This window comes from Ammospiza nelsoni, chromosome 2 (genome assembly GCF_027579445.1).
Source record: "Ammospiza nelsoni isolate bAmmNel1 chromosome 2, bAmmNel1.pri, whole genome shotgun sequence".
Classification (NCBI taxonomy): domain Eukaryota; kingdom Metazoa; phylum Chordata; class Aves; order Passeriformes; family Passerellidae; genus Ammospiza; species Ammospiza nelsoni.
In genome coordinates, this window is record NC_080634.1 from 111,401,711 (window position 1) to 111,428,996 (window position 27,286).

At 42.2% G+C, this 27,286-nt stretch overlaps 1 protein-coding gene across 2 annotated transcripts in view; it reads left to right on the plus strand.

Moving 5' to 3' along the window:
* The window catches only part of OTC (ornithine transcarbamylase), a 31,702-nt gene extending 16,707 nt beyond the window's left edge, over positions 1-14,995 (plus strand). The window contains exons 5-10 of one of the 2 annotated variants that reach the window (XM_059466446.1): positions 2,047-2,200; positions 9,584-9,706; positions 10,407-10,460; positions 10,566-10,715; positions 11,524-11,661; positions 14,214-14,995. In XM_059466446.1, the coding sequence (XP_059322429.1) occupies positions 2,047-2,200; positions 9,584-9,706; positions 10,407-10,460; positions 10,566-10,715; positions 11,524-11,661; positions 14,214-14,273 (679 nt within the window). In that variant the 3' untranslated portion in view covers positions 14,274-14,995. Of the gene's footprint in view, positions 1-2,046; positions 2,201-9,583; positions 9,707-10,406; positions 10,461-10,565; positions 10,716-11,523; positions 11,662-13,310; positions 13,356-14,213 lie in introns of those variants that run through there. The other variant, XM_059466447.1, reaches the window with a different exon arrangement.
* Positions 14,996-27,286: the final 12,291 nt, after the last annotated feature.

The following is a 27,286-nucleotide window of genomic DNA, read 5'->3' on the forward strand; positions in this document are numbered from 1 at the left end:
AAATAAAAATTACTTTGAAAAGAGAGAAATGCAACATTTCAATGTACTCAATGTTCCAATATAACATATTACCAGGCTCTGGGATTTTGAAGGTGATAGTCTCATGGTTTTGAAAAGGAATGAAAAGAGAGAAAGACCTAGTAGTTGATAAAATAAGAACATTAAATGTAGTCACCTGATGAACTCGTGCTTACAGCCCTCAGCTTCCAAAACTTCACCTTTGATAAGACTCTTTTATATATTCAGGACTTTTTTTCCCCTATGCAATTCCAGCCTTACACAATTTCCTTTCAACTGATTAAATTACTGGAGACTTAATCATTCTCCTGTAATCATAGACCTCCAGGTGAGGGTTATTTGTGTTTTTTTTTCCCCCAAGTTCAGTTTCATTTTGTTTTCACAAAAAATAAAGCCAGTTTACCACTGATTTTCCTACTGTAAAACATGACATCTAGAAATGCTGGCAGAAGGACTGTCTGATGTCCTGCTGGTAGGTGTCTAATAGATCTGATATCTACTTCCAACAGACTAAAGATGAAAATCCAGCAGTTTTCACTAGTTGTTGATTATGACTGAATTTTCCCTAATGGCATACCTTATGAAGGAACCATCTTCTTTAATTTCTTGATCAGCTGTGTCAAATAGGAATCCGCTGAGCTGACATCCTAAAAGAAGAAAAAAGCTATAAGGAAAGTGAGCCATTTCCCAATATGATTGTCCCTTTCCTTGACTGTTGGGGGCTGGCTGTGTCTTGTTTAGGGAATCCACCAGTGGGATGGCTAACAAAAGGAACCATGCATCACATCCATGATGACCAGCTCAGAACAAAACAGGTTTCCCCCTGAGAAAGGAACTGGTGAGCTGAGAAGAAATAATGGCACCAACAGTAACTCTTCCAGTACTTTGTAATCAGTAAATACCTTGTTCAGTTCCTCCTTTTCATTTGTAGCTTCTATTGACAGTCTTTTCTTCAGAGAGAGCTCTACAGGCAATCTTGTAATTTTATAAGAGCTTTGCTTGTGTGAGGAGCGTCTGATATGAGTAGAAAATTCTTATAACTGACTTCATCAGGAGCCCTTGATGATGATGGTACTAACAGCCTTATTTCCACAAGAGGAGATGCAAGAATTTGCCATGGCTAATCAGGAAGGCAGATACTGCAAGGATTTTTTCCACATTTTCCTAATTCAGTCCTCCCTTGTTTTGTTTCAAGGTCCTATTTCAGATAATATGAAAACACACAAAATGCTACTTCAAAGTCAAGCTTCAGGGCCTGATTAAAACACAGAAATGCAGAGAAATTAAGAGCTCCAATCCATATTTAATTTATCTAAAAAATTCAGAGTATACTATGCTAATTCCTGTGTCTTTCACACTTCAGCAAATGAAGTTAATGCCAGAATGGTACAGGGGCTTCTGCAACCCCTTCCCTTGTTCTGAGTTTGAAATTTGGGCATTACTTGAACCCTGTGAGTCAATACACAGGTGTGTAGGTAGGAGAAAGCAGACCAACAATCCCAGCCTGTTGTGTTTCTGTGTTTATTAAGATCAGTAAACAATTGTGGTAATCTAAGATCTGTATTGCTGATCCACACAAAGTCAGGCTACCATACAGAGTCTATAATATTCAGTCAATGCTGAATTTGTTCTTTGCTAAAAGACTGAAAAAATCATATACCTTATCTCTTCTGAGGTTATCCAATTCTTTAACTGTCACACTATCACATAATCTCTTATCTTATTCAGAGAGATTAACATGTATCAATGTTCCATCTACAATGAAAAGCTAAAGAGGAAAGAATATAAAATAGAGCAGCAGTTTTCATTTACTTACTATAGTAGTGTTAGGAAGTGAAACTTCTTACTTATTAGCAGCTTGTTAAATGACTACATTTGAGTCAGTTCTGCAGGCATGATAAATTATTCAGATAGCTGAAAAATATTGATTCATTACCATTTCTCATTAATATTTATGTGTTGCATGGTGAAGAGTGCAATAGTGGTATATTTATTATGTTTGACTTGAGTATTTTCTGCCATCTCTAGGGTGCTGTCCAGCATGACAAATGCAATCTTGGCTCGAGTTTATAACCATAATGATCTGGACCTAATGGCAAAAGAAGCCACAGTCCCAATAATCAATGGATTGTCTGATTTATACCATCCTCTTCAGATTTTAGCTGATTACCTAACTCTTCAGGTAAAAATATAAACAATTTTTTTTTGCTAATTCTTAGTGAGTATTTGGGGAAGTCATCTTCAAATCCATTTATCTCTAGGTTTTTCAAAGTAGCAATTATATGGCACTTGTTGTTTAAAGAGATCTTCATCCAGCAATACGATTAAGGACCTGTTTAATTTAAAACAATTACATAGTCCTATCAGCTGTAGTGGGGGACTGAAGTTAAGCATAAAATTAAGTATTTTATTGGAATTAGTCTGCAATCCAAAGAATGTACAGAAGGCTGTACATATTAAGACAAAGATGAGAATCTTGCTCAGGCAAAGTCAGCAGATTTTTTTCATTGGCTTAAAAACACTCAGTAGTTTGCTCTTGATTCCTCCCTAATCTGTGGACATCTTAAAAGGAATCACTATTTATGTATTAGGAAATGGTTGAACAAATTTGTTTTGAATAAGCAAGTTAATGTTACCAGTACCAACACTTAGTGTTCAGGCACTTTAACCAGTTTAAACCTTTCTCACCTCAAAGAACAGTTATAAGAGATTGTATTTTTTATTTTTCATCTAATGTAACAGTGGATCTGACAACTGGATAATATTTTACACACACAGAATACCAGATGTTTATCTGTGAACAGAAGGACTGTATGGTTTTACAATCAGTTGAGGATCTGGCTTATAAAAAAGATTATTATACTGCAGGGCTGGTTGACAACTATGATGAACTCCTCTGACCTTGTTTACTTTCTGAATGAATAAAAACCACACTGCTTGAAAATGGTAGGGCAGAATAATTTTCTGATTTATTCAGCTATGTTTCTCAGTTGTTGGGGACTTTGCTATGGGACATTCAGTGTGTGGAAAAGATCAAGTGCGAGTAATATTAAATTATTCATGCTTTACACCTTAAGTACTGGAAGGCTCATGTGTTTGGTGAAAATCACTTCTTTATTTTAAGTAATTTTTTGTAAATTTTTTATATTCATGGTGAAGAGGCCAGCAAAAATTGGTGAACTAAAGACTAAAATGCTTACAGACCTCAGGATAAGGGAGATTTGTGAGATCACATTGAGCCAGCCTCAATGTTCAAATTGCATAAGAGACAGTAAGCTATTATGAGAATGTCATAATTTTATTGTTAACACTGTGTGCAAACAAAAGTCAGGAGAATCTTCTGTTTGTGTTTTGTGGGGTGTTCTGTTTTGGAAACACCTTATTAATCAGTATTTTATCACTTGTGAGTAACACTCTCCAGAGCAATCTGTAACTCCCAGCCCACACAGCCATGGGTATCTCTGCTCCTAAATGTGGTTTTATCTCAGCCACTGACTGACTCCAGCACCCAGGCTCACAGTGCTGTTGCCCTCTACTCCACCTCCAGCTAATGAAGAGAGTCCAATGAGCATCCCAGTCACCTTCTGGAGATGCATCTCTTTCTGCACTGATCTTAGGGGGAAGCCTGTGGAAAGCAGCAGGATGGGAACATGCCCTGTTGATCACCCTCTGCTCCTCCATTGCATCCTTGCACAGGACAGCTGTGGCAGAAGCTCCAGGTGAATATGAACCCAGGCTGCACTCTTCCCTGGCTTGACTTCCAGGGGCAGCACCAACAGGTGTGGGTGTTCTTGCTGCACCAAACACCAGGGAGGATGAATTTGGTGATGAAGAAACAGGTCCATAGTAGTTGGTGCTCAAACAAAAGACATGGAGAGGTGTCATGACAAAATGAGCGCTTACAGTGATCACAAAGAATGGCTCAGCTTTTATACAGATGAGGAAGTTTTTTTTTTTAAATTTGCAGCACTTTCACACTCAGCCCAATAGGCAGAGCACCACTTCATCCATCTACCCATCTCTCCCTGACTCTTTCCAGCGTGTTCCTCAGCCCAAAATTTGTCAGGAGATCTTTATAGGGCAGCTGGGTGGCCACCCTGCTGTGCCAAGGGCATGTTGCACTGCTGGCTGCTGACTCACTTTCCATTCCTGTTTCCTATCCAGGAGAGAGGGGCAGGCAGGGGAGAGCTCTCAGCAGCTCCCTGTGAGTGATGGCACTGCCTGAACTCTCCCTTTCTGTCCCTCTGCTCCCTTTTTTTCCTCTTTGCACTGTACAGTGAGTTGGAGAAGACGGGGGTGGCATGTAATGAAACAACATTTTAATCATATAATGAACTTTACCAGGCCACAGAAGTGAGATTAACTCTTGAAGAGGTGTGAGCCACAGGGTCTGGTTGCTACTTAGCCCAATCAAGTTTCTTATGGGATTTTCAGCAAGATGTCATCCAAGTCCTGCCTGCAAGTAGATTAATACAGGAAGGATGTGGAATGGTACCACTGATTCTTTAAATGAGTTGAAAGACCATACATAACATTTAGACCGTTTCTGTGCAATACAAAGGCAATTTATTTGATTTATACATATATGCAAACTACAGTAGTGGCACAGACTGCTACCCTAATATTTAAATGTAACTAGAGATTTTGTGCAGCTTATTTCTCTTTAAAAAATGTCTCTTCCCTATCCCTGTAAATATTTTCCTGCCTGGATCTGTTCCTCCCTGCTGTCAGTACATACCCAAGATGTACTTTTTTTATTTTCTTTTTTTTTTTCTTCTCTGTTTTTCAGTGCAGCTCTATACTCACTCTGGTCCTCTTCATGCTTAGCACATTTTTCTTCTTCCATTTTCTATATTCTATTAATTTAGTTGTATGCCTTCTTGAACCCTCCTCAAGAACTTTCTCTTTGGTCTGAAACTACATAATTGCATGGTTTGTTTTGAAAAAATGTTTTCTTGTTTATAGCTTCTCTTCTCTTTTCACAGGTTCATTTTAGTATAGTCCATTGCATCCCCCAAACAATGCAGCTGGTTTATTTTCAGGGCTGTCAATTCTCATTCTGTATTCAGAGCAAATTCTCATCCTGGAAATGCTCTTTTCAGATCATGCAGTGTGTTCCTGTTATGGATATTGGGGTGAGATTCCTCAGGTTCAGCATCTTCCTGCCCAGTGCCTTCTTCCTGAGCGACCTGGACCCCCTCATGTGTTTGAAGTCTAAGCTGGCTCTGTCCTTTAATATTGTGCTCAGGGTTAATGCCCTCCATTAAGGCAAGAAAAATGTTTTACTTAACCTATATATACACTATCTTCCTCTTAAAGGTTGTGTTGAATTGAGTGTGCTCAAGTTATAACCCACTTGGAATGGTTGCAAACACATAAATAAGCTATTTTTGAGGATTTGGGGATTTATCCTTTAAAGACTGTGAGTTTGTGAGCACACACTGAGCGCCTGAAGTGCCCTGCTTGTTCTGAAACAGCCACGAGCTGAGTTCACCCAGTGCCTCTCAGTGTCCTGGGCAGGAGCTGTGGCTCAGCTTCTGCTCTGCTCAGCGTGGCTGGAGGGCAGCATCACACCATCTGTATTCCAGAGACAGCCTGGCTATTGACATTGATTCAATTGATATTAATGTCACTGGCCAAATCAGCTCGCTTCTAGCTGGCCAGACTGGTAATTAGAGTGGATCCATATGCCACTAGCTTTTTATGTCACTGGTCTGGGGGGAATTTTCTTTTTCAGAAAGCAACGGTTGGCATAAGAAATACATCGGTGGTTTCTTTTTAAACAGCATAACAAATAATGCTGCCCAGCTAGAAAAGGGCTGCAATATATTCTCAAATTCTCCTTGCTGTGTGATCCCAAGACCTCAAATTATTACAATTTTCAAATTCATCACCATAATCATCCTTATTATTCTAACAATTAGAAATCCCAACTAAGATCTGTCCTGATCTTCTAAAATATACTGCATCAATAACCAGGACAAAAACCAGTGTGGGAATAAGAAAGAACTGGCCCAGCATCTGCCCTAAGCCCAGTTTGAGAAGCAGAAGATCCAAGTTTGCCCAGTTTCTCATTTACTGGATTGCACTGTCTCCTGAAGGGCTAAAGCTTTGATTAGTCCCTGGCATTCCATTTTAAAATTTGACAGATTATTGATTCATTATTCAAAAGCTTGTTTTAATTGAGGGCTGTTATGACAGTTGTGGTCAAACATTTCAGAATTAATCTATAATGGTGTCAGAGTTTCAGTCTCGCTGGAAGCAAGTCCAGGCAGAGGCAGACACAAATGTCCCCAATTAGTTAACCCAGGCTTCTCCACACATACAGCAGGGTCAAATCACTGAGCAGACTGATTTTCTCCAAGAGTTGCCTACACTGATACACTGCAGCCATGGATAAGAACAGAATGAAACATTATAAAAGCAACATGAGGGTGAGAAAATTGAATGTAAAATTGGTATTACTTATTTAGCTGGGATTTTTCATGAAAATAACACAGGCAAGATTTATGGCACTACAGCAGCAATAACTACTTTGTCAAAGAACCTTCATAAGGGAGAAGGGCTCTAGACTTTCTAAATGTGTTATTTTTTGTGTGGATTTACTAGGAGTCATGTTCCAAATGTAGAGTGAAACTGCAGAGCACCCATGCAGGAGTAAAGCCTACATCAATATGACATAATTTGTAAAAACTGGGGAGGGATGCAAAGGGGAAATTTCTTCAGAGGTTCTGGTGATCAGCAGGTATTGATTGTAAAGGCTCTCATTTAATTTAGAGTGTTACTATCATGGCAAAACACTTTCAGCAGGATTTCACCTGTGTGATTGTGTAAGCACATACTACAAGAGGGAGAGGGTGGGAGGGGAAGTGTGTCTTATTTACTGTAGCTTTTGTTTTGCCTCCAAGCTTTCTGGTTCTGACCAACAGAGTCACCTCATCTTTGCTGGAAGCTGAGGGGGTGTGTTTGCTTATAAGCAGTACAGTCACAGACACAGTGATCTGGCTTTAGATGAAGAGGTTTGAATTACAGCAGCAGTGCACCAGTGGCAGCATAAAGCCTAGCACAGGATACAAAACAGGCTTCACTGGCACACACACGGCTTGATTCTGCCCTGCTATGACTCTTTCCATTAGCAAAGCATCTTCATTAAAATCAGGTCAGCTATGTCCACTCTACACAGTAGTCACTGCAGATGTGGTTTGCAATTTGCACTGCATATCAGGGATCATTATACAGACACGTCCAGTACTCCATATTTTATCTGTAACAGCCAGCAGCTTGGGAAAACAGAGGAGAGCACTTAGTATGCACTGGGCTTCTTTTAATGCAGAGCAGCAGCTGGCAGTAAGGTGAAGTAGTTTAACATAGCAGTGTATTTGTGACTCTAGTCAATGCTTTGAGTATTAAGGCTGAGATGTCTATTTTTAAACAGTGAGATGAAAAGAACTCAGGACTGTCTCACTTGCTTCTGGCTGTGGGTTCTGGTCTCAGCTATCACTAAGCTCTAAATGGAAACAACACCTTAAATAAATGCTTCAGTTTGGCCTTCTCCTAGCAGCACTATTGCTAGGAGATGTGGAAGGACTTTGAAAGATCCTTGGAGACCTGCAGAATGGTTATACTGAAATAACTTCCATGTCCACACAGTCCTGATTTGTTCTCCTGTAAATGCCCTTGCATCCAACCTCTGCAAATGAGCCTGCTGTTAACAAACTTATCTGAAAAGCAATATTTTTGCAATAGCATAGTTTTAGGCCTTAAACCTGAACAGTCTAGGACTCTATCCAGTCTAGGTATTTACAGCACTTTAATGTCATTCAATTTTCAAGTACTACCATTTTTGACTCAAAATTGTGGTCACTGAAAGAAATGCTAATAACTTTGTTCCAGAACAACCTCACAAACTATTTGTTTAGGAGAAGCTGCTGCCAGGAGAGGAGGGGGTGGTCCCAGCCCTTTTCCTGTTTGGTCTTTTGGCATCTTTTCTGCAACTGCCTGCAAGGTTGCCACTTAGTACAATGTGGATGCTTATCCTCTCTGACAAGCATTGAATCATGTCACACAAAGTGTTGAAACACTGTCTGGCTTCCAGCTACTACAATGCAATTGTAGCATGGCCCAGATTTGAACTAAGAATAAAAGGCTCTCCAGAATTTGTTTCAAGTCATGAGGTAGAGTTTTACAGGGCAGGCTTATAGGAGAATTTGGTTATGTTTTTGTAAAAATTTTGGTAGCAGCTTAAGTGCCTATAAACATGGATATTTAAAACAAGGCCCATTAAGGAGCCTCAAATTGTCCTGCTCTGGATGTAACTCCTGGTACTCTTGTTCCTCCTTAGGCCTTATCTGCTTGGGGTGGAGGGACAGAGTAACTGCATGTGGCCAGGCTCTAAGTGCCGCCAGGCAAAGCCACAGTTAACTCTGTAATGCTGTTTCAAGTTTGGGTAGTCCACATTTTTTTAAAAAAATCCCTGCACTCTTTGGCTGAAGAGTGGAGAACAAATGCTGCAGGCCATGAGTGGCACAGCTGCTTTCAGAGTGCTGCTCTTTGCTGTCCTGTGCAGCTGGGGGTGGAGATGCACCCCCAGGACCTGGCACTGCCATGGCCATAGGGAACAGTGTGCAGAGGCAACCAAGCCAGAGCAAACCTCAATTGGGATATTTTCACAATCTGGGGGAAAGCTGGAAGGAGTTCCACTCCAGGCGTTTAGACTATCTCTACAGTAATAATTTCCAACACTCACTGATGTTTATGAGGCCCAAAGAACAGCTGTTCATCAGCGATGCTAAAATCACTTTGTGTCAGCTGCTGAATCTCTCAGCCTGAGCCTCACCACGTGGCACATATGCCAGTGTTTCCTTCTCATATGTGCCAATGTGTCCTCACATGTGCCAATGTGTCATCCTCACATGTGTCAATGTGTCCTTCTCACATGTGCCAATGTGTCCTGCGGTGGTGTTCACAGGGGTCCAAGGAAGAGGGAAGAGACAAGGATTTGACTCCATGTTTCAGAAGGCTGGTTTATTATTTTATGATATATATTACATTAAAATTATACTAAAAGAATAGAAGAAAGGATTTCATCAGAAGGCCAGATAAGAATAGAAAAAGAAAGAATGATAACAAAAGCTTGTGTCTTGGACAGAGAGTCTGAGCCAGCTGACTGTGATTGGCCATTAATCAGAAACAATTATTGGAGACCAATCACAGATCTACTTGTTGCATTCCACAGCAGCAGATAATCATTGTTTACATTTTGTTTTTGAGGCTTCTCAGCTTCTCAGGAGAAAAATCCTAAGGAAAGGATTTTTCATAAAATGTGTCTGTGACAATGTCCTTCTCCAGGGGAAGCAGCAGCACTTGGCCCTTCTTGTACGACAGGGGGGCTTCCCTTCCATGACCATCCTGCAGGAGCAGCAATTCCAGGTGTGCTCCATGCAGGCAGCACTTGAAGGCAGCCAGCTGCCTTTGCACAGACCCTTCTTTCTGATCATTCCCTCCTGTCCATCAGCCTGCCAGCTCCTCTGGAATGTAACCCCAGGGTTTGTGGTTGCTTTGGCAGGAGCACTATGGAGGGCTGCAGGGGCTCACCATGGCCTGGATCGGGGACGGCAACAACGTCCTGCACTCCTTCATGGTGAGCGCTGCAAAGCTGGGAATGCACCTGAGGATTGCCACTCCCAGGGTAAGGAAAAGCAAACCCGAGCAGAAAGGAAGGCAAACTGCACCAGGCTTGTCTCAAACACTCAGGCATGGCTCAGGGGCCCAGCTGGGGGTGCCTGCATCTATCCCGAGTGCCTGTTTTCAGAACCAAGGTACAAAATCCTGTTATTTGGATGCAAAGCAGGAGTGATTCCACTGAGCCCAACATCAAAAATGGGAATACATGACAGGAGTATAAACCATGGAGGATCACAGTTCCATCTGATAAAGCCTTACAAAGCCATCCAATGCACTCTCCCTGTCCAAAAAAAAAAAAAAAAATTAGGCCTGTTTCAGATAGGTGGAAGTGTTGCGTCTCATTTCATGTAAATTTGTGGTGCAGCATTTTAGAATGTGCAGCATTTTATATTGCATTGTAATACAATATAAAATATTTTTAAATCAGTTTAGAACAAAAAAATTAAATGTTGTATATGCATTTAATTCTGTAATTGTCAAAATACATTTTTCTTATATTTTTAGAACAATTTTCACCACTTTATCTCCAAAATAAACTTTCAACAAAATCAACAGTTTCCTCAAGTTTTACAGTTTTGAAGGTATTCTTCTTCCATGGCCAACGGTTCACAATGGTTCAATAAGTATTTTTCTAACTGTTCTTATTGATAAGTGAAGATCTAACACATGTATAATGATGTCTTACCCATCATCTCTTTTGTCAGGGCTTTGAACCAGACCTCAGGATAACTAAAATAAGTGAACAGAACTCCAAAGAGGTAGGAGCCTAAGAAACAGCCCAGTAGAATAGTTTGAATAGAGTTTATTATCATTATAAATGAAGTTCCTTGTCTTAAAGATTTTCCTAATTTTATTCACTCTAGTATGGTACCAAGTTGCTTCTCACAACAGACCCTTTGGAAGCTACAGACAGTGCCAATGTCTTAGTCACAGACACTTGGATAAGCATGGGACAAGAGGAGGAGAAGAAAGAAAAACTAAAGGCTTTTCAAGGTTATCAGATTACAATGCAGGTAAAAACTGAGATTTTGGGGTTTATTTATGTTTTCACAGTTTCCATATCACCATAGGACACAAAACAACATGACACACACACCGCTGTTCTCAATGTGAAAAAGGGGAAGTTTATTTTCTAACTCCAACATTTATAGATTTTTAAAAGTGACAGTGGGTTGGAGGGTGAAAGTGCCACCTCTCCAATGACACTGGACAAACGAACAGTCCATCAAATTTCTCTTCCATAAAGGAACATAAAACAATAAGTTATTTACATAAAGTGTGTGAGAAAGTTCGTTACAAGAATGTAAATATCAGAAGGTTTAGAATATCTTAAAAAATCAGAGCAACACTTTGCATTTATAAGAATCAACATCAACCAAGCAGGAGTTTGGGGGTCTTGAGTGGGGCCATGGAAGAGCCACATGCAAACCTCCCTCCAGCTGAGAAAACTCACAAAGATAACAAAGTTTTAATTATATCATACACTCCACATGGCTTGGCCTCTTTCAGAGCTTCCCAACGGGATCCAGCTCCAGAACATGTGCAGCAGAGAGGGTTTCACTCCACTTCTAAACTCAGAGAAATTTGAGTGACTTTTTGACTTTTGTGAAGTCAGCATTGAACTCTTACAGACTTGCATGGAGATATTCCCATCTTATTCACAGATGAGGAATTCTTTTGAAGTCTGTGGAATTCTTCTGAGTTCATCATCCAAGTAACCAGAGTGGGAGTTAATATAAAATTTGTTAACTTTTTTACTAGTTAAGGATTTTTCTAATGTCCTCACATATGTCTATATTTTATATGTTTTTTAATCTACAGACTGCAAAATCTGCTGCTTCCAACTGGACTTTTTTACACTGTTTACCCAGAAAGCCTGAAGAAGTTGATGATGAAGTATTTTATTCTCCACAGTCATTAGTTTTCCAGGAGGCTGAAAACAGAAAATGGACAATTATGGTAAGAAAAAAAAGAAATAAAGATAACATTATTTGGAGATTAGGGTCAATTCTGTTCTACCTTCAATTCAACCTGGTTCCACAATAAATAGTGAATGTTAAAACATACGTTTCAAATTTACCCCAGAGCACATCACAATTTTGACTATGGAAAACATTTGTAACACAAATATTTCTGGGCACAAATGTGATCTATTTTGGTGATATTCTGCTGTTGCTTGACCCAGGTTTTATCACTAATTGAAATCTACAATATAAACTGTTGGGATTTTTGGTAATTAACTCACTGGATTTACTCTAATGATTAACTCAACCTCTCAATTAAAACATGTTAAATGTTGAGGTCCCAGGGTCTGGTTTAGAAACTGCAGTTTCCCAAACACTTAAAGCCAGTTATTTTCTCTCAGGAAAAGCTGCTGCTGACACCAATGGGAACTTTCCCTGAGAAAATGCTGGAAGAGCAAAGATTTGAATAATCCTGAAAAGTTATGGTGTGGGTGACGCTGTGTGATCATGGGAGCCATGAGGGACACTTGGCATTTAACATAAACCACAACTCCCCTCTCAGCATTCCTGGAATTTCAGAAAATTATTGCCAGATCTCAGTAGCCTATTATTTTTTTTTTTGGCTTTCGATCTACCAAGCTGACAAAAGCTAGAGAAAACTTTCAGAGGTAAAAAGAAAAACAGAGATGGCATTGTCAGAGTTCTGAGATGAAGTCTAGGTGTGCTCCAAATGAATAAATAAGGGGTTTAGTGTTGTGTTTGCTAAAACCTCAGACATTGGACACAGTCAAAATTACTAACAAATTTGTGTTAAAATCATAGTTTTGTCCTTAAAATTCAACAAAGTGCTTGGATTTTTTGTTTTAATTTTGCAATGTTTCTAACTGCCCTAAATATTATTTTTTAAAAGAAAGAAGCCCTTTACTTTGGGTTCCAGATGCACATTTTTGGGGGGGCTGGGGGGATGAAAGGAAAATGTCATCTTTGTATTTTATCAACCTATAAAAATAATGAATGTGTGGGTCGTGTTTATATAGTATTTTCTACCACTTGTAGCACAGAGAGCAAACTGAAGAATAGATTATTTGCTCAGCTGGAGATGCAAGCAGGGCTGAGATGCAGCCACGAATGGGCAGCACTGAGGGGCTGCACAGCTGTAACTCAGACACCTCTGTGTGCCTGGCTGGCCCTGGCTATCAGTTTCTCTGGGTCTGGATTGAAGGCACTTGAGAGAATTGTTCATGTTTGGACTCAGGTGTTTATTATTTCTTATCAGTAAAACAGTCTCACTACTGTGAGTTTGGCAGCTTTTCATTAGAAGGCACAAAATGGCAACAATCTCTTGTTACAAGGTCTTTTAAAGCTAAACTATCCAATAAAGAGCTGACACCTGGATTATTTTCCATTTTAACCCAATAACTGATCCCAAAGAGCTGCAATGCAGACTTTTCTGCCCAATTACAAAATGCCACCCAAACCCATGGAGAAGGAGGAAGAAGGTAAAGAAGAACAATCTGCCTCCACCCAAAGCCTCCATCTTGCTTCCATCCACAACATACTAAAAATCCCAAAACCTCAATTTCTCACCAAGTGATACACCTACACTACTCTCTATAATCTATTTCACACTTTTGTGGATTCCAGTCTATCTTGAAGTCTGGGAAACTTTCTCCATGAATGAGGGTCAGAGTCACTGCTCCCCTGGGGGTCAGGGCACCCCAGAGCAGACTGAGAAATATTCCTGGTGCCCTGGGTTTCCACACCTGGCAGTGATGAGGGGAAAGGAAGAACAAGACCACAGCCCCTGGAGAACCCTCACAAACCCAGTGCTGGGCCAGAATAACAATGTGCAGTCAGACCTTGTTGTGAAATCACAGCACCAGGTAAAGAACCAGGTAAAGCCTTATCAAGGCCAGGCAAGTGTGGGATTTGTTGTGAGCACAGGCATGGAAGGGGCAGCAGAGCTGCTACAACACCACATTTCATTTACCTGACTAAATCACTGCCATTTCACAGCTGTGCCAAAGGCTGGCCAGGCAGGGCAGCAGGGCTGGATGGCACACTCTTAACCTCAGTGAGGATTTTCCATGTTTCATTACAGAAAGTACAGTTAAACTGGGATAAATTTCAGAGCCCATCTTCTGGTGTGGCTCTCACTGATGCTAATGGAAAGTGCTGGAATCCACAAGCCAGCCCATGTGATGTCTGGGTACCCACAGCATCTCCTAGAAGTAGCAGAGAATACATCACAACATGCCAAAAAGGCTTCAGCATTTGATCTAAATGCTTGTGTGAATTGCTCCTAAGCTGTCCATTAATATATTTTGTCCACACTGAGAAAATCTATCAGCTGCAATACACTGATTTTCAGCTCTTGCCTGATTCATCATAAGAAATTCTAGCAAATAAATCTGAGTGTACCATTTTTGTCAGGATAATAACTTTCAACACAAGGCTTCAGAGCTGGAAAATATTTCCCCCTTATTTATTTTTATGGAGTATCTGTTTCCAATGTGATTGGATTTTTTTCTTCTCTTCCTCCTCTAGGCTGTCATGGTTTCCCTGCTGACAGATTACTCACCACAGCTACAAAAACCCACATTTTGATGCTTGGATTCCTGCCAGGAGAAAAATATTCCTCATCAGCAGAATATTCTGGTCTGCAAACACATAGATCTTCTTCATAAAGGACAAAGGCAATGAGTGATTTTTTTTTTTAATAAAACCATATATTTAGCTGTATAATATTGCATTACAGTTCTGAAAATGTTCAAGACAATAAACACCATTGCAGAAGCTGCTTTTCATCTGGATGCTCCCAGCTGGCCCTCCTTTTAGGGGATCAGCATCATGGAACACATTCCAAGGTTGTACCTTAATGGTTGGGTCTACCCCATGCACAGGCATGGTATAATCTAGGTGTAGGTGTGGTGGCCTTGCACTGTGTGATATTGATTTTTATAAAGATTTTTAGCTTTTTTCATATATTTGTCGCTTTGTAGATTTTTAATATATAGTTGTATAGTTTATAGTGCTTTTCCTCCCCTCTCTCACATTTTAGAACAATAAGCTAACCCTTTCTAACACATTCTTGAAATTCTGTTTAGTCTTATTCTCAAGAAGGGAATTTCTAACAAGGACATCTTGTTTTCCACCAGAATTTGAGAGACATAACAACATATAGGACAAAAAAAACCCCTGGACCAGCTCCAGAGGGGCAGAGCCAAGGGTGGGTTACTGGGGCAACTGATCTCTGATTGGATGTACTGGCCAGATGTACCAATAAATTAACTTTATAAAAATTATACAAATCCTGTATCACATGTGTGCAGAGCCATTTTTGTGCACCTGAAAGCTTTCATTAAAGAATTGCTTTTTATCTTACCACTCTTATGTTGTTTGGAAAGTTTTGTCTTTTGATTCCAGGCAGCAATACAACAGACATAAAATTAAATTGCTGATCTTGGGAAGTGTGTGTGGAGCAGCAGTGCTGCAGTTTGCCTTGGCTGTCTGCATTTCCTGGGCACCCTGGCTCCTGTTTCTGTTCTCCAGCCAACCTCCAAATCCCACTCCTGTGTGACACCAAAAATACAGAGAATTTGTGAGCATTATCCTCCTCCATTATATTCCTGTGGGCTGGTGCAGGGGGATACTGCTGTGGAATTGGAATAGAGCTGGATGCAGCAAAGAGAGACAGCCAGAAGGAACTGGTTCATTCTGTGCCCATCTCCCCTAGACCTTCATTCCCCAAACAGAATTTTGGCTAAAGAATTGAATATTATATTTTTTTTTTCCTAAGCAAACTCAAAGGGCACTACATACAGCTTGTTTGCAGAAATTGCTGCATTTTGCCTTGGACTGTAACACACCATACATTTTGGCTACTCCTTCTCTGTAGCAAACAAATTCATGACATTTGTAGTTTTTGTGATATCTAGGTATGTTCATGTAATATTTCAGGTAAAGCTTTGAGTTCACTATTAACAAACACCTTCTTTGTTGTTTCTAAATAGTTTCACTTTTTTTCCCCCCCACCGTAATACTGGGACAATGTCTGTGATATTTTAAAAAATTCTGCAAATGGGTTTGCATTTTCTGACCAGCTGCAAAACATTATTCAGTTCCTTTCCAAATTGGAGTTCACTGCAGGGCCACAAATCACTGAAATGAAAAAAAAGATACTTTTTTTCCTATCTATTTACAATTGATTTCTTGTTCTTGCAGGCATTTGTGTGTCTTGTTAAGATTAACATTTTCCTTTACAACATTATAAGTGTTTCAATAATTCAATGAACATTTACACTTCAGCAGAGATATAGCTGCATCAATGATGTAGGAATAGGGTATGTGCTAGAAATCAATGTTTAACTTCCCAGTTCAGCATGTGGAGGAAAATGCATGGAATACAGTATATTTCTGTATATGGTTGCAGTAAGTCCTGTTTTTTGAATTAGGTTCCAGTTCAGCAAGATATGTAGAAATAGGATTGATCCTCTTGGACCTGGTGAGCTGCTCATGTGCTCAAATTTGAAGATGTCCCCATTGACCTGATTTTAGTGCTGTCTGAGAGTAAGACAGCTCACTTTGCTGGTCCTTTCATAAAAGCCACATCAGTACCAGGTTTATGGTGTTGTTCAATGTACTCTCAGTGAAGTCACACACATTTATAACACCAAAGCTGCACAGTTAAATGTTTCAGGGTGAGCAGTTTAACAATCCTGCTCCTCTTTTGATTCTCAGTGCTCTGATTAGAGCCAGCATGCATCTTGGTTAGTGCTGACTCTTTTTGTACTCAGGAGTCTGAGCAGGATGCCAGGCAGCTGAATCCCTTCGACATTTTTATAACACATGCACAGAGCTGCTGGCATGGTGTCTGAGTTAGAGGGTCCAGCATTTCCAGGAGGGTGATTTCACTTCATTCTATTCCTCTGTGAACACACAAGGATGACAGCCCCTGCTCTATCTTGCACAAACTACTCACACCATGAGCTGTTCTGGTGCTTTATAGAAACACTGGGTGGACTTCACATATCCTGAGCACTGGATTCCACTGTGTGGAATCACTGAACCTGCTACACCCTGCTGCACGTGCAATACCCAGCCTGTGTGCTGGGAGCCAAAACCATCCCAGCAGGCAGATTTATGGAACATGTGTAGACTGTCTGCAGAGTGCTCACAGAGCAGATCTGACACTTCCTAGAGGCATTGGATTGGTACCAAATAGACTTTCTGCCCCACAGACCCTGAAATGTGGTGCCCTGAAGGGTTTCTGTTATGCCTGTAGGGACTTTCACTGCCTTGACATACAACAGAAAAGCACTGCAAGGATTAATCCACTTGGGCAGGTTTAAGCATCCTGGAATTGCTGAGTGGTAGCTGTGGTAGTGTGCAAGACAGCATTATGATGCCACCCAGACTCCTCATTAATTCATTACTTGAATTTACTAGTGATGACTGCAAATGCGGTGAATAAGGAAAGCAGCAATAATGCAGGGAGATTTTCTACAGGGGAAAACAGTTTATCAGCATTCAAAGGGCTTAAACCAAATGCATAACAGGTAGCATAACTAATAGCTTACAGTGTTTTTCATTTTTCATTACATTTATTCTGGTTTAATCTGTGGGAGTGCTGTTTTCATTGCTGAGTGTACTTGAAGGATAGGGTGTTGTTTTTCTCTGTGTTTTTACAGGGATGTTCCTGCCTGACTCCTGATAGCCTAGACCTTCCTTCCACAAAAGTCCTGCTCTTCTGTGTGACCCAGAGAGCAGAGAGCAGCCCTGGGTCAGTTCAGGTCTATCAAGATTTACCCACATCTGACTCATTCAATAATGCCCTGGTCCAGTATCTCACCCCACACATCTGTATGGCTGTGCTCTGGTGACCCTGCACTTGTGGGGGCAGCTCCCAGCCTAACCCATCTTCACAGAGGCACAAGGGATGGACTGATGCCTCCTGTCCTGTTCCTCTTCCCTGCAGGGCTGGCTGTGTGCTCCTGCTTGAGCAGGCACACCCAGACCTCACACACAGGCAGCACTGAGGCTGTGCTGTGCCCCAACAGGGAATATTCACGCTAACTTTGGTGCTCAAAGTCCAGGTGCAGATCCAAGGTTAGTACTGAATCTGGCTCTGATCCCAGCTGAGGCCATGGGGACCACAGGGGCCCAGAGGTACTCTGATGTCATTTTAGATAGCTGGGAGTCTTGGAAACATCTGCACAGATCCAGCAGATGGGACACAGGAGCAATGGGGCACTGAGGGCAGAAACTGGTGGCCAGCAAGGACATCCTACAGCACCTCAGATGGCCCCAAATCCAGTGCTTTGGCAACCACTCCTCACTATGGCCTGTAGAGGATTACTCCTATTCTATGCCTAGAAAGAAAAGTACAGGATTGCTTTTTAGCAGTTCCCAGACCCTGTACATTCTTGTTCTGCAGCACATTAACATCAGTGGGGGAATTCTTTGGTTATCTGTGATCTTCCAAAAGTGAGCTAACATTAACTAGAGATTTAGCAGGCAAAGAGGGGCAGAAATCTTCTTTATCATTTTCTCAAGGAGGAAGAACAGCTTTTTTTCCTGTGTACTACAAGGGAGAGAGCACAGTAACCACAGCAGGTAAGAGGCCTGCAGAAAGAATTTGCAAATGATTCCTGTAACTTAGGGAGGGCTGAATGGGGAGCCTGGACAACCAGGAGAGAACAAAGTAAAAATTTTCAAACATAATTAAATATTTTATTTGAGCCAGCCTACATCAGGAATAACACCATGTACAGCAGATTTACTCATTGTCTGGTAGCGGAAGCAGCCGCCTGTGAAAGCCTGAGCTGCTAAAAGGGAAATACAGGAATAACTAAATAGCAAGGAAGCACCAAGGCTTGGTTGCCTGAATCCTCTAGAACTCCTGAATTAATGTTTGCCTCTCATAAAACAGGGCTGTAAGTAATCCATAATTATCTTGCTCCATTTCAAATTTTGTGGAAGAAGGAACAAGAGCTGCATGAAGGTCTGAGCAGTGCACTGAACTGATTGTTCAGTCTGGGGAAAGATTTTATGGCTGAGCTGAGATATATTGAGCTTAGTTTTGTTTTCCAGGAATGTACAATACTGGTGGAAAGTCTGAAAAACAGATTTCACAAAAAGGGAAAGTTTCTTTTTTCTTCTGTGTCTCCCATTTCTCAGCTAATCACTTGGTTAATTGAGAAAATAAACGGTGCTTTTTTGATTATTTTGCCATGGCTGTTTAGTCAGCTGCCTTTAAAATGCAGAGCCCAGAATTTTTGGGTCTTGCCCAAGGTTATGTGTACAGAGACACTTCATAAGCCACAATCAACATTTCATTAAGCCCAGCATTTGTTCTCGTGGCTAATGGGATACAGCTATTTGCAAGGTTATTTGATTCTTACACAATCTTGTTACCAGCTTTTTGAAGAAATCCCAAACCTTTGTGGCCTCTGTAAAGGCTGATGATCTTTTCCATGTGTATGTGTGTAGAGGATTTTTCTCTAGGGGCAGGAAATCTGAGGTACCTCCATTCAGACAACAGATCCTTCACAACCACAGTCAAAGCATTGCCTGCCCTTGCCAAATCCCTTGGAAAGTTCCTTGTGGTCTGCATTATAGGCCAGAGGATTAATGAATGCTGTTGCTCTTTAATGGGCCTATTTTCAGGGGATTGGCACTCATGCAAAGTAGGCTCCAATACAAGCATAATATATCCAGAGAGGGACAAGCACCAAGATCCTCAATCTTTGCTGCTCAAAGTTTACTTATTTGAGCCAAAACTCAATTCCAACTGTAAGGAACAGCAATGATAGCTGGAGAAGTGTACTGAAGAGTTGGCAGGGCAAATGTGGGTCATGCTTAGCGATTTAAGTGCAAAATAATATTAATTGAAGGGAGAAAGATAAACTACGCACACAGGTTATAGAATCATGGAGTCACAGAATGGTTTGGCTTGGAAAAGACCTTAAAGATCCTCTTGTTCCAACCATCCTGCCTCAGGCAGGGACACCTTTCACTAGGCCAGGCTGTTCAAGGCCTGATCAACATGGCTTTGATCTCTCCCAGGGATGGGGCACCCACAAGTTCCCTGGACAACCTTTTCCAGTGCCCCACCACCCCTGAAGTCGTGAGACATCACAACTCCATCTCAGAGTCAGCACGTTCAGTGCACCTCACTGACTTCTGTCTGTCCAGCAGCCTCACCTGGTATGCTCATCCACTATCTGTCTGCAGGGGAGGTGAATGTTCTTTTGGACTCCTGGAGGAAGAGCACTCCGTGGCTCCCTGGCTGCTCAGGGTGTGTGGGGTGGCTGTGTCCCAGCCCTGAGAGGTGGGAATCCCCCATATCCCTGGTTTGGCCCATGGGATCCACAGCTCCTCTGCAGCCCCAGTGTGGGACATGTTTCAGAAGGTAAAGATGAGACTCACCTCAGTAATGCCAAGTCAGTGGTGTTAAAACATCTCTTTTGGGTGACAAACCAAACTCTGTTTGTGGCCCAAAATGGAGGCCAACTTTCCCATCCTGTTCCCAATTCTGGGCCCAGGTGAACTTGGCCTGAGTGTTGCTGGGCCAAAGGTTTGTGTTTGACACACTGCCAGCCACTGCTGCCTGGGTTCTGTGCCACACACAGCGCTCATGGCTTGTTGCTCTTGTTTGGGTAACAAAGAAAGTTAAACTTGAGCCGCTGGAATAAGAAACATTGCAGTGCACACACAGAAATGAGACCCAGCACAGGCAACTGCACAGAGTCCTTGGCTTAGGATAGAAATGAGGGTGTCAGAGTGCCCTCCTGCCATGTCCCTGCTGGCAGGGCAGCCTGCTGTGCTCCCTGGTGGTATAAGAATGGGATCTGCACTGCTCTGGTCTCCTGGGAGGCTCTCCCGCATGTCTGGGGTGTGCTCTCCCCATAGATGACAGACAATGGGGAAAACCCACAGCAGAGCCCTTGGGTTTTCTACAAGGCACTGTGCCACCCATGGGTGATCACATCCCATGATCTGCCCTTTTGTGCTGCCCCAGGAGCCCCTGCCCTGTGCCATGGGGCTGAACCACCACCCCAGGGCAGCCTCAGCGGGGCAGGTTTGTCCCTGCCCTGCAAACCCCAAGAATGGAGCCCCACAGATGGTGCACTGCTCTTCTCCTGAGGCAGACTGAAATGTTTGTAATTGATATCACTTGGAATACATCTGCTGACTTTGGGAATTGAACTGAATTGAAAAGAAATGTCTGCCAGCAGCACAGGATCCCTGCATGATTCACCAGCAGGGTTATGGGACCCACTGCACAGCTCAGATTCCTGATTTCAGTCCCAGAGCAGTTTGGGGGATTCCTGAGCACAGGGTGCTGGAGGAGCAATGGCACAAGTATCTCTCCAGGGAATTTCCTTGTGGCAGAGCAGCCCTGGGGCTCCTCTGGGGCACTGTCAGTGTGACAGGACACAGCCACCTCTGAAGGAAGAGTCAGGGTGTCTAAAACACTTCAAACTCAGACTGACTTCAAGCAATAAAATGTCTTTATCCCGATCCAACAATTACAGAACACACCTCATGTGGTGATCTATGCATATGCCTTACAGGCATATAATCCTATAATGGAGAGCTATTGATAATATGGTCTACAGAGAATGAAGAGAAAGCTTTCAGATCCCCCTGTCTTAATCCTCTGTGCTGTGACACAGCTGAGTCTTTCTTAAGTCCATTTGTAACCCTGAATTTCCTGTGTTTTGTGTAATTTCAATGCCCCACGTTTTTCTTTAAATTTCTCACACATTCTTCCAATGGGAGGAACTTTTAAAAGTGTTGCCAAATAATTTGATTTTGAGAAGCACTGTGGAGGAGATAGGGGAAGATGTATATAATTTGTCTCCTACCAGCTTTCTGAATGTCTCTCTCTCAGGAAAGGTAACAATTCCATGCAGAAATAATTCCATTAGACATGAAATATCAGAGCCGTGAATCACTGGGCATTACAGAGCATCTTCCCAGCAGGAGACAATCTGAAAACTGCACCAGAGAGAGAAGTTTAATTCCTATTGTAACACTAGGGAGGACAGTGCAATCAAAAACATCAATAGGAAGTTGCAGTACAGCAGAACTATCTATTTTACTGGTTGTATTCTTGGGAAAAGGAAACCAGGGGATTATAGTTATTCTCCCAGCCACACTGTTGATTTGCTCAGGGTAGTAACTAGAATTCACAAAACTGCAATTAAGGACTCAGGAAAGCATGTTAAATAAATTCCTCTGAAAGACTATTGTAGTGACTGTGCACAAATTGCTTCTAGGTGTCCATATAGCAGGAATAACTGGGTCCGCCAAGGAAAAGCTTTTCTGATGTTCTGGGAGGGCAGTGCATCCAGCCTGTATTAGAGGTTTCTAAAGGCAGGATGGATCCTGAATTGTGGGGGCAGTCAGTTTTTGCCACCTGGAGGGGTTCAGCTCTGACTTTAGGAAAAAGGCACCAGTTCTTTGTTCCTGTCCCTGCATCTCAACAGAACTCCACTATTGCACTATTGTGGATGGCTATGGGAGCATCCTTCCCACACAGGTGCCCTCTGGGGTCATCATAATTAAGCAGTAAAGTTGTTTCACCTATAATTTTTGGACTTGCCCCATTCTGCCAAGGGACAAAGCTGTTTCCCAGGGCTCACTGCTGATGCTCAGGGCCACAGTGCATTTTCCTACCCTTCCCCATTGCTGAGGTGGACAGCAAAAGAATCACAAACATGTTTATTCTGAGCACTGTATATTGCAAGTAACAATAATCAGGGTCCTGCTGACTTGCCAGGTTAATTTATAGACCTGGGACCTAACCTTTGGGAGAAATAAATTCACAGAAATTGCTTGGACCTGAAGCACTCAGTGACTCTGAAAGCAAGCTCATACTGCCTGTCTCCAGATTACTGCTGCCTGTGAGAAACAGGTGTCAAAGGCTATTACACAAAAAAATAAAGGAGGTCCTTGTAGCTTGTTAGCTAGGCAGCTAAAAAGGTAATCTGCAGAGTATTTGCCTTACATGGCTTAACTGGATTAGCCTCTACATGCTGAATGTCTGGACTGTCTCCAAGAGAGGTAGCCAGTGCCTTTCCTTGCAGCAGTCCCCTTTTTCAACCGGTTATTGGAGAGCCATGGCTCACAGATTGCCTGGTTGGCTGATAGCAGGAGGAAGATGGAGAGCTTGCATTACAGGGGCTGCTTGCAGAAGCAAACACAGGACATGTTTAAGCAAATGCTTAAGCAGGAGGACACTCTTTGCAGCAAAACTTCTGCAAAAACTGGAGGCAGTTTTTTTCAGCTGCAGTGGTGACAGTATCAAAACACTTTCCCATGCCAGTTTTTCACAGTAGAACTCAGTTTTTTTCACGAAATTTTACTTGTCTTTGAGATTATTTTGTACAGGCTACTGAAGAGAATATGTGTCCTTTAACCCGGGTGTTTACCTGGTCAGAGGACAGAGACCCAAGTGCCTACCAGCTTTGGTGACCCTCCTATCCCAAACCTCTGAGTCCATGGCTGCCTGAAAACCTGGGCTCGTGGTCTGGAGCCACCTCCAGTGTTTGCTACAGAGGTGCTTGGCAGGTGACTGTGCTGTAGCCAGGATCTTCATTCCATTTTTCACAGACTTTCAGCACAGTCAGAATGATCCAATTCATCTGCCCATTCCTTTCTCTCAGTCCTAAAACCTCCAATGCATCTCCCAGCTTACCAGGACCCAGGAACGTAAGACAGTGAGGAACAAAGGCCTAAAATGAGAATTTTTTTACAAAAAAACGCCCTCAACTCTTAAATAATGAATGCAATGTGATGTTCCATTTATGTCATATATTGTCTGTAACCACAAAAATAAAAGTAAAGCAATCCTACATTTGTCTGAGAAGAAAAATTCTGGAACAGGATGAGAGATGCTAGAGATGTCTGGATCTGTAGAGAAATGCATGCACAGCAAAGGGGTGGATGTCCAGTGTGGCAGAAGACCTTGCTGAAATAATTTATGGTGTATTTCCTGCCTCTGCCTTGAACTGTCAGGAGGCCTTCAATGTGTCCTTCATAATTTCCCATCCTTTTTCTTCTTAAACTTCAGTCTCTGCATCCCAATTGGCATTGTGGTCTCATGTGAAATACAAGGGCAATACCCTTCTGGGCTCTGAATGCCATTTTGCATTAAACTGGGTGCTGGCCATCAGCAAGTGAGATGAGCCACTCCAAACATTGATTTAAACATTCCTGTGCGCTAATCTACACAAAGTCATCAGCAGAGTGATTTATCATGTGTGTGCATAATTGTAGGGGAAAAAAAAAGGACAGTCTTGAAAACTGTGCTGAAGTGATCTATGTCCTGGCTAGAAATGTGTTAAGTTGGTAAAGGCTGGACAAAAATATATAGGAGTGGGATGATTCACTGATTCTCACCTGCCTTCTACCAAATAAGTCACAAAGGCTGGCTATGCCTCCTTTGAGATTCTTTTTTTCCTGCTCTTCCCCCAGCCACAATGAAAGGGGCTTTTCTTCCGCTTGAACTGACCTTTGGCAAACATTTCCCTTCCAATTAATATCTGCAATGTCCTTGTGGACTGCTGCTTCTGGAGACAGCAGGGAGGTGGCTCTGAAGCCACTCACACAAGAGCCAGGGCAGAGAATAATTGCCTGAATTCATAAGGTTAATTCCAGTCTAGACGAAGGCAGAGAGAAGTTAACTAGAGGTCTTCTTTGGAGAACAATTTGTTTGTTTTTCTGGACGCTCTGGTCTCCCTGTGCTGGCTGCTATCTATACACTGTGATTATTTCTCTTATGGACTGCTGAGCAATTACAGTGTCTGAGCACTGGGCTCACTGTCCTTGTGTCATTATCAGTTTTATAGCCCAGTGGGAGCCTCCCAGGAATGAGGCTTTGACTGGGGCTTGACCTGGCTCACTGGATGAAATGGAAAGACAGCAGGCTGGGCGTGGGTGTTTGGCAGGGGGGAAGTTGCTGCCTGGCTAAACCAAAGGGATTTTATTAAAAACATTCATCAAAATCTTGCTGCATGCAAATTTACAGGTAAAGCCTAGAATGACTTAATATACAGTCTCATTAAAAAGGACCAGGATAACTAGAAGAGGTAAAAGAAAAACATCAGATTAATGACTGCAGGAAATTTAAAGTTTGCACTGAACATTTTCTCATCCAGACCAAGTTCTCAGCATTTTGAAAATTCTTGCTAAGGGGACAGTATTGCAGGCAAATTACTGGCTAGAGACAGGCTATGTGATGTGCTGTGAAACAATTGGGTTTTCATGGTACAATTATCTGGGTTTCACGGCACTGCCATGTCAAGCCAGTGGTGTTAACACCGGTGTCGCTGTCAGGATGGATGAAGGACATGAGGCAAGGTTGGTCAGTGAAAATAGGTAAGATCCTTCAAGACAAAGCTTTTGCCACACAACTAAAGTTCTCTCATGTGCTCTTGGGCCAGGGTAAGCGCAATGGGATGGACAGTGGTGCACTGCTTGTGCAGTTGTTGGTGGGTGGCACATACACTGTTGTTGACCCCTTCTTTCCCAGCTACTCCATATCTTTAGGTCATCAGCCTCCTTACTGGCCTTGGTGACATTCATTTTATCCCCTTGCTGAGACCTTTTCTTTCTGTGGCTTTGGCAGTTCTGTGCCTCCTAAGACCTCTTTTTACTTCTCTGTTTATTCCTTTAATGCTTCTCATCAATGGCTTCCTCTGTTCTTCTTGTTTCCTTTGAAAAGAGAACGTCACAGTACATTGCTCATCCTCTCTGCATTCCAGCCACATACTCTGATGAGCTTATAAGAGCCATTCATTAACATGGAAGTAATCTTTCTGGGCTAAAACATCAACATCCTTTGCATCTTCCTTCCCTTCCCTTTGTCATCACCATTCTTCTTGACCTCAGAAGCCTCTCATTGACCATTCTGCCTGTCTTTCAGGTCCACTGTAAGATGAATTTCCACAGCCTGAGTTACTTGCTGTGCCCCACATGGTATTTGTAATAGTCCATTGTGAGGGGAATATATGAATCCTCCCACTCTTGGCTTTCCTAGTATGAAACCCATTAAATCTAATGCATGTGCATTGATAAAGCAATTTCCTTCCCTGCTCTATCCCTTTCTGCTTCTGTCTTCCTTATAAATACATCAAGCACAAACATTCTCTTTTCCTGTTCCAGACTTCTGTCCATTTATTTACTTTGATGCCCTCCCTGTTGATTTCCATCCTCTGCAATGCCAGAAATCCCAGCCCCGTTTGCCTGGATATCCAGTTTCCCACTGAGTGCACACATGCTTTTCCTCCTCCTGCAAGGGGGGCCCTTCTCATACAGGTCTTTAAAATCTGCATTTTGTGGGCATTTTCATTGTGCTGCCCACACAGCAGTGCCAATTAAGCATGATGGCACAGGCACCAAGGAGATGAAAAGCCTGTTCTGTGTGGTGTTTTGCCCCCACGTTGACATGTGTGTGGCTGAGCTATTCATAGGCATGACGTGATCTCTCTAAATGGGACCCGAGTATGTGAGGAGGAGGCAGTGTGAAAGGGAAGGGCTGGCCTGTGACTGGGGTTTTGATGCCAGCTCTGTCACCGCTTTGGCATGCTCTGACAAGTCACCTGCTCATGCCTCTGTTTCCCCACCTTTGAAACAGGATAATTTTTCTTACTCTGTTTTCCAAGTGCTTTGAGACCAAATGATAAAATATGCTCTGCAGTAACCATGCACTGTTGTTTTTCCTGTCCCATTTCTCCTCATTATGTGTCACTCCAACTGGTTTCATCTGTGGCTAAATTAGTCTGTGGGCATCTGAAGGAACCCTACATTTTTCATTTTTCACAGCATGATGGCAGAGGCGTTGCAGTGCTCTCTAACTTGCAGGTACTAATGCAGCACAAATAAAAAATATAATAAAAGCACCTCTCCTGAAGCTGTGGACAGTGCTACAAAGGGGAATGCTGAGTGTCTGCACTCAATAATGGGGATCTGAAGTGACTTCTTGTGACATTTTATAGTCGGACGTTGCCTGACAAAGATCCCATCTGGGATGTAAATTGCATGTGCTGCTGCCATATGCTTGGGGAAGCAGGATCTGTTTGTTCTGTTAGGGGAGAGGAGCCTGCTGAATTCAAACCAGAGTCAGGTACACATCGTGTTCATCCCAGCTTGTGTTAGAGCTGTAGCAGCTTTTTATTCTTTTTATTGAGTGCTGCACAGAGCTCAGTTTGGTGAGGCTGAGCTTCTGTCACAGGGAATTTGTTGATTATTTGTGAAGGCATGTATCACATCCTGGTTGTAAACTGTATGTTCACTCCTAGAGGAAAAAAACCCAAATGAGCTCCCCCATTTAAAAGGAAGTCAAATTCAGGCAAAAGCCTGACTCCATGAATTTCCTGACTTCATGAGTGTGCCAGTCACTTAAATGAAGGCTGAATTTGGCCTGGGATGCACATTAGGACACTGGATTGCTATTGAAACACTAGTAAGTTTCTCTTTAATCTTTTCAAGATTCTTATATTCCAGTAAAGATAGATAGAATGGGTAAGGACTGTTGTCTGAATTTTCTCTACCCTCTACTTCTCTGTTCTGACACCTCATAATGTTTTAGGGCTTCTTATTTAAGACCT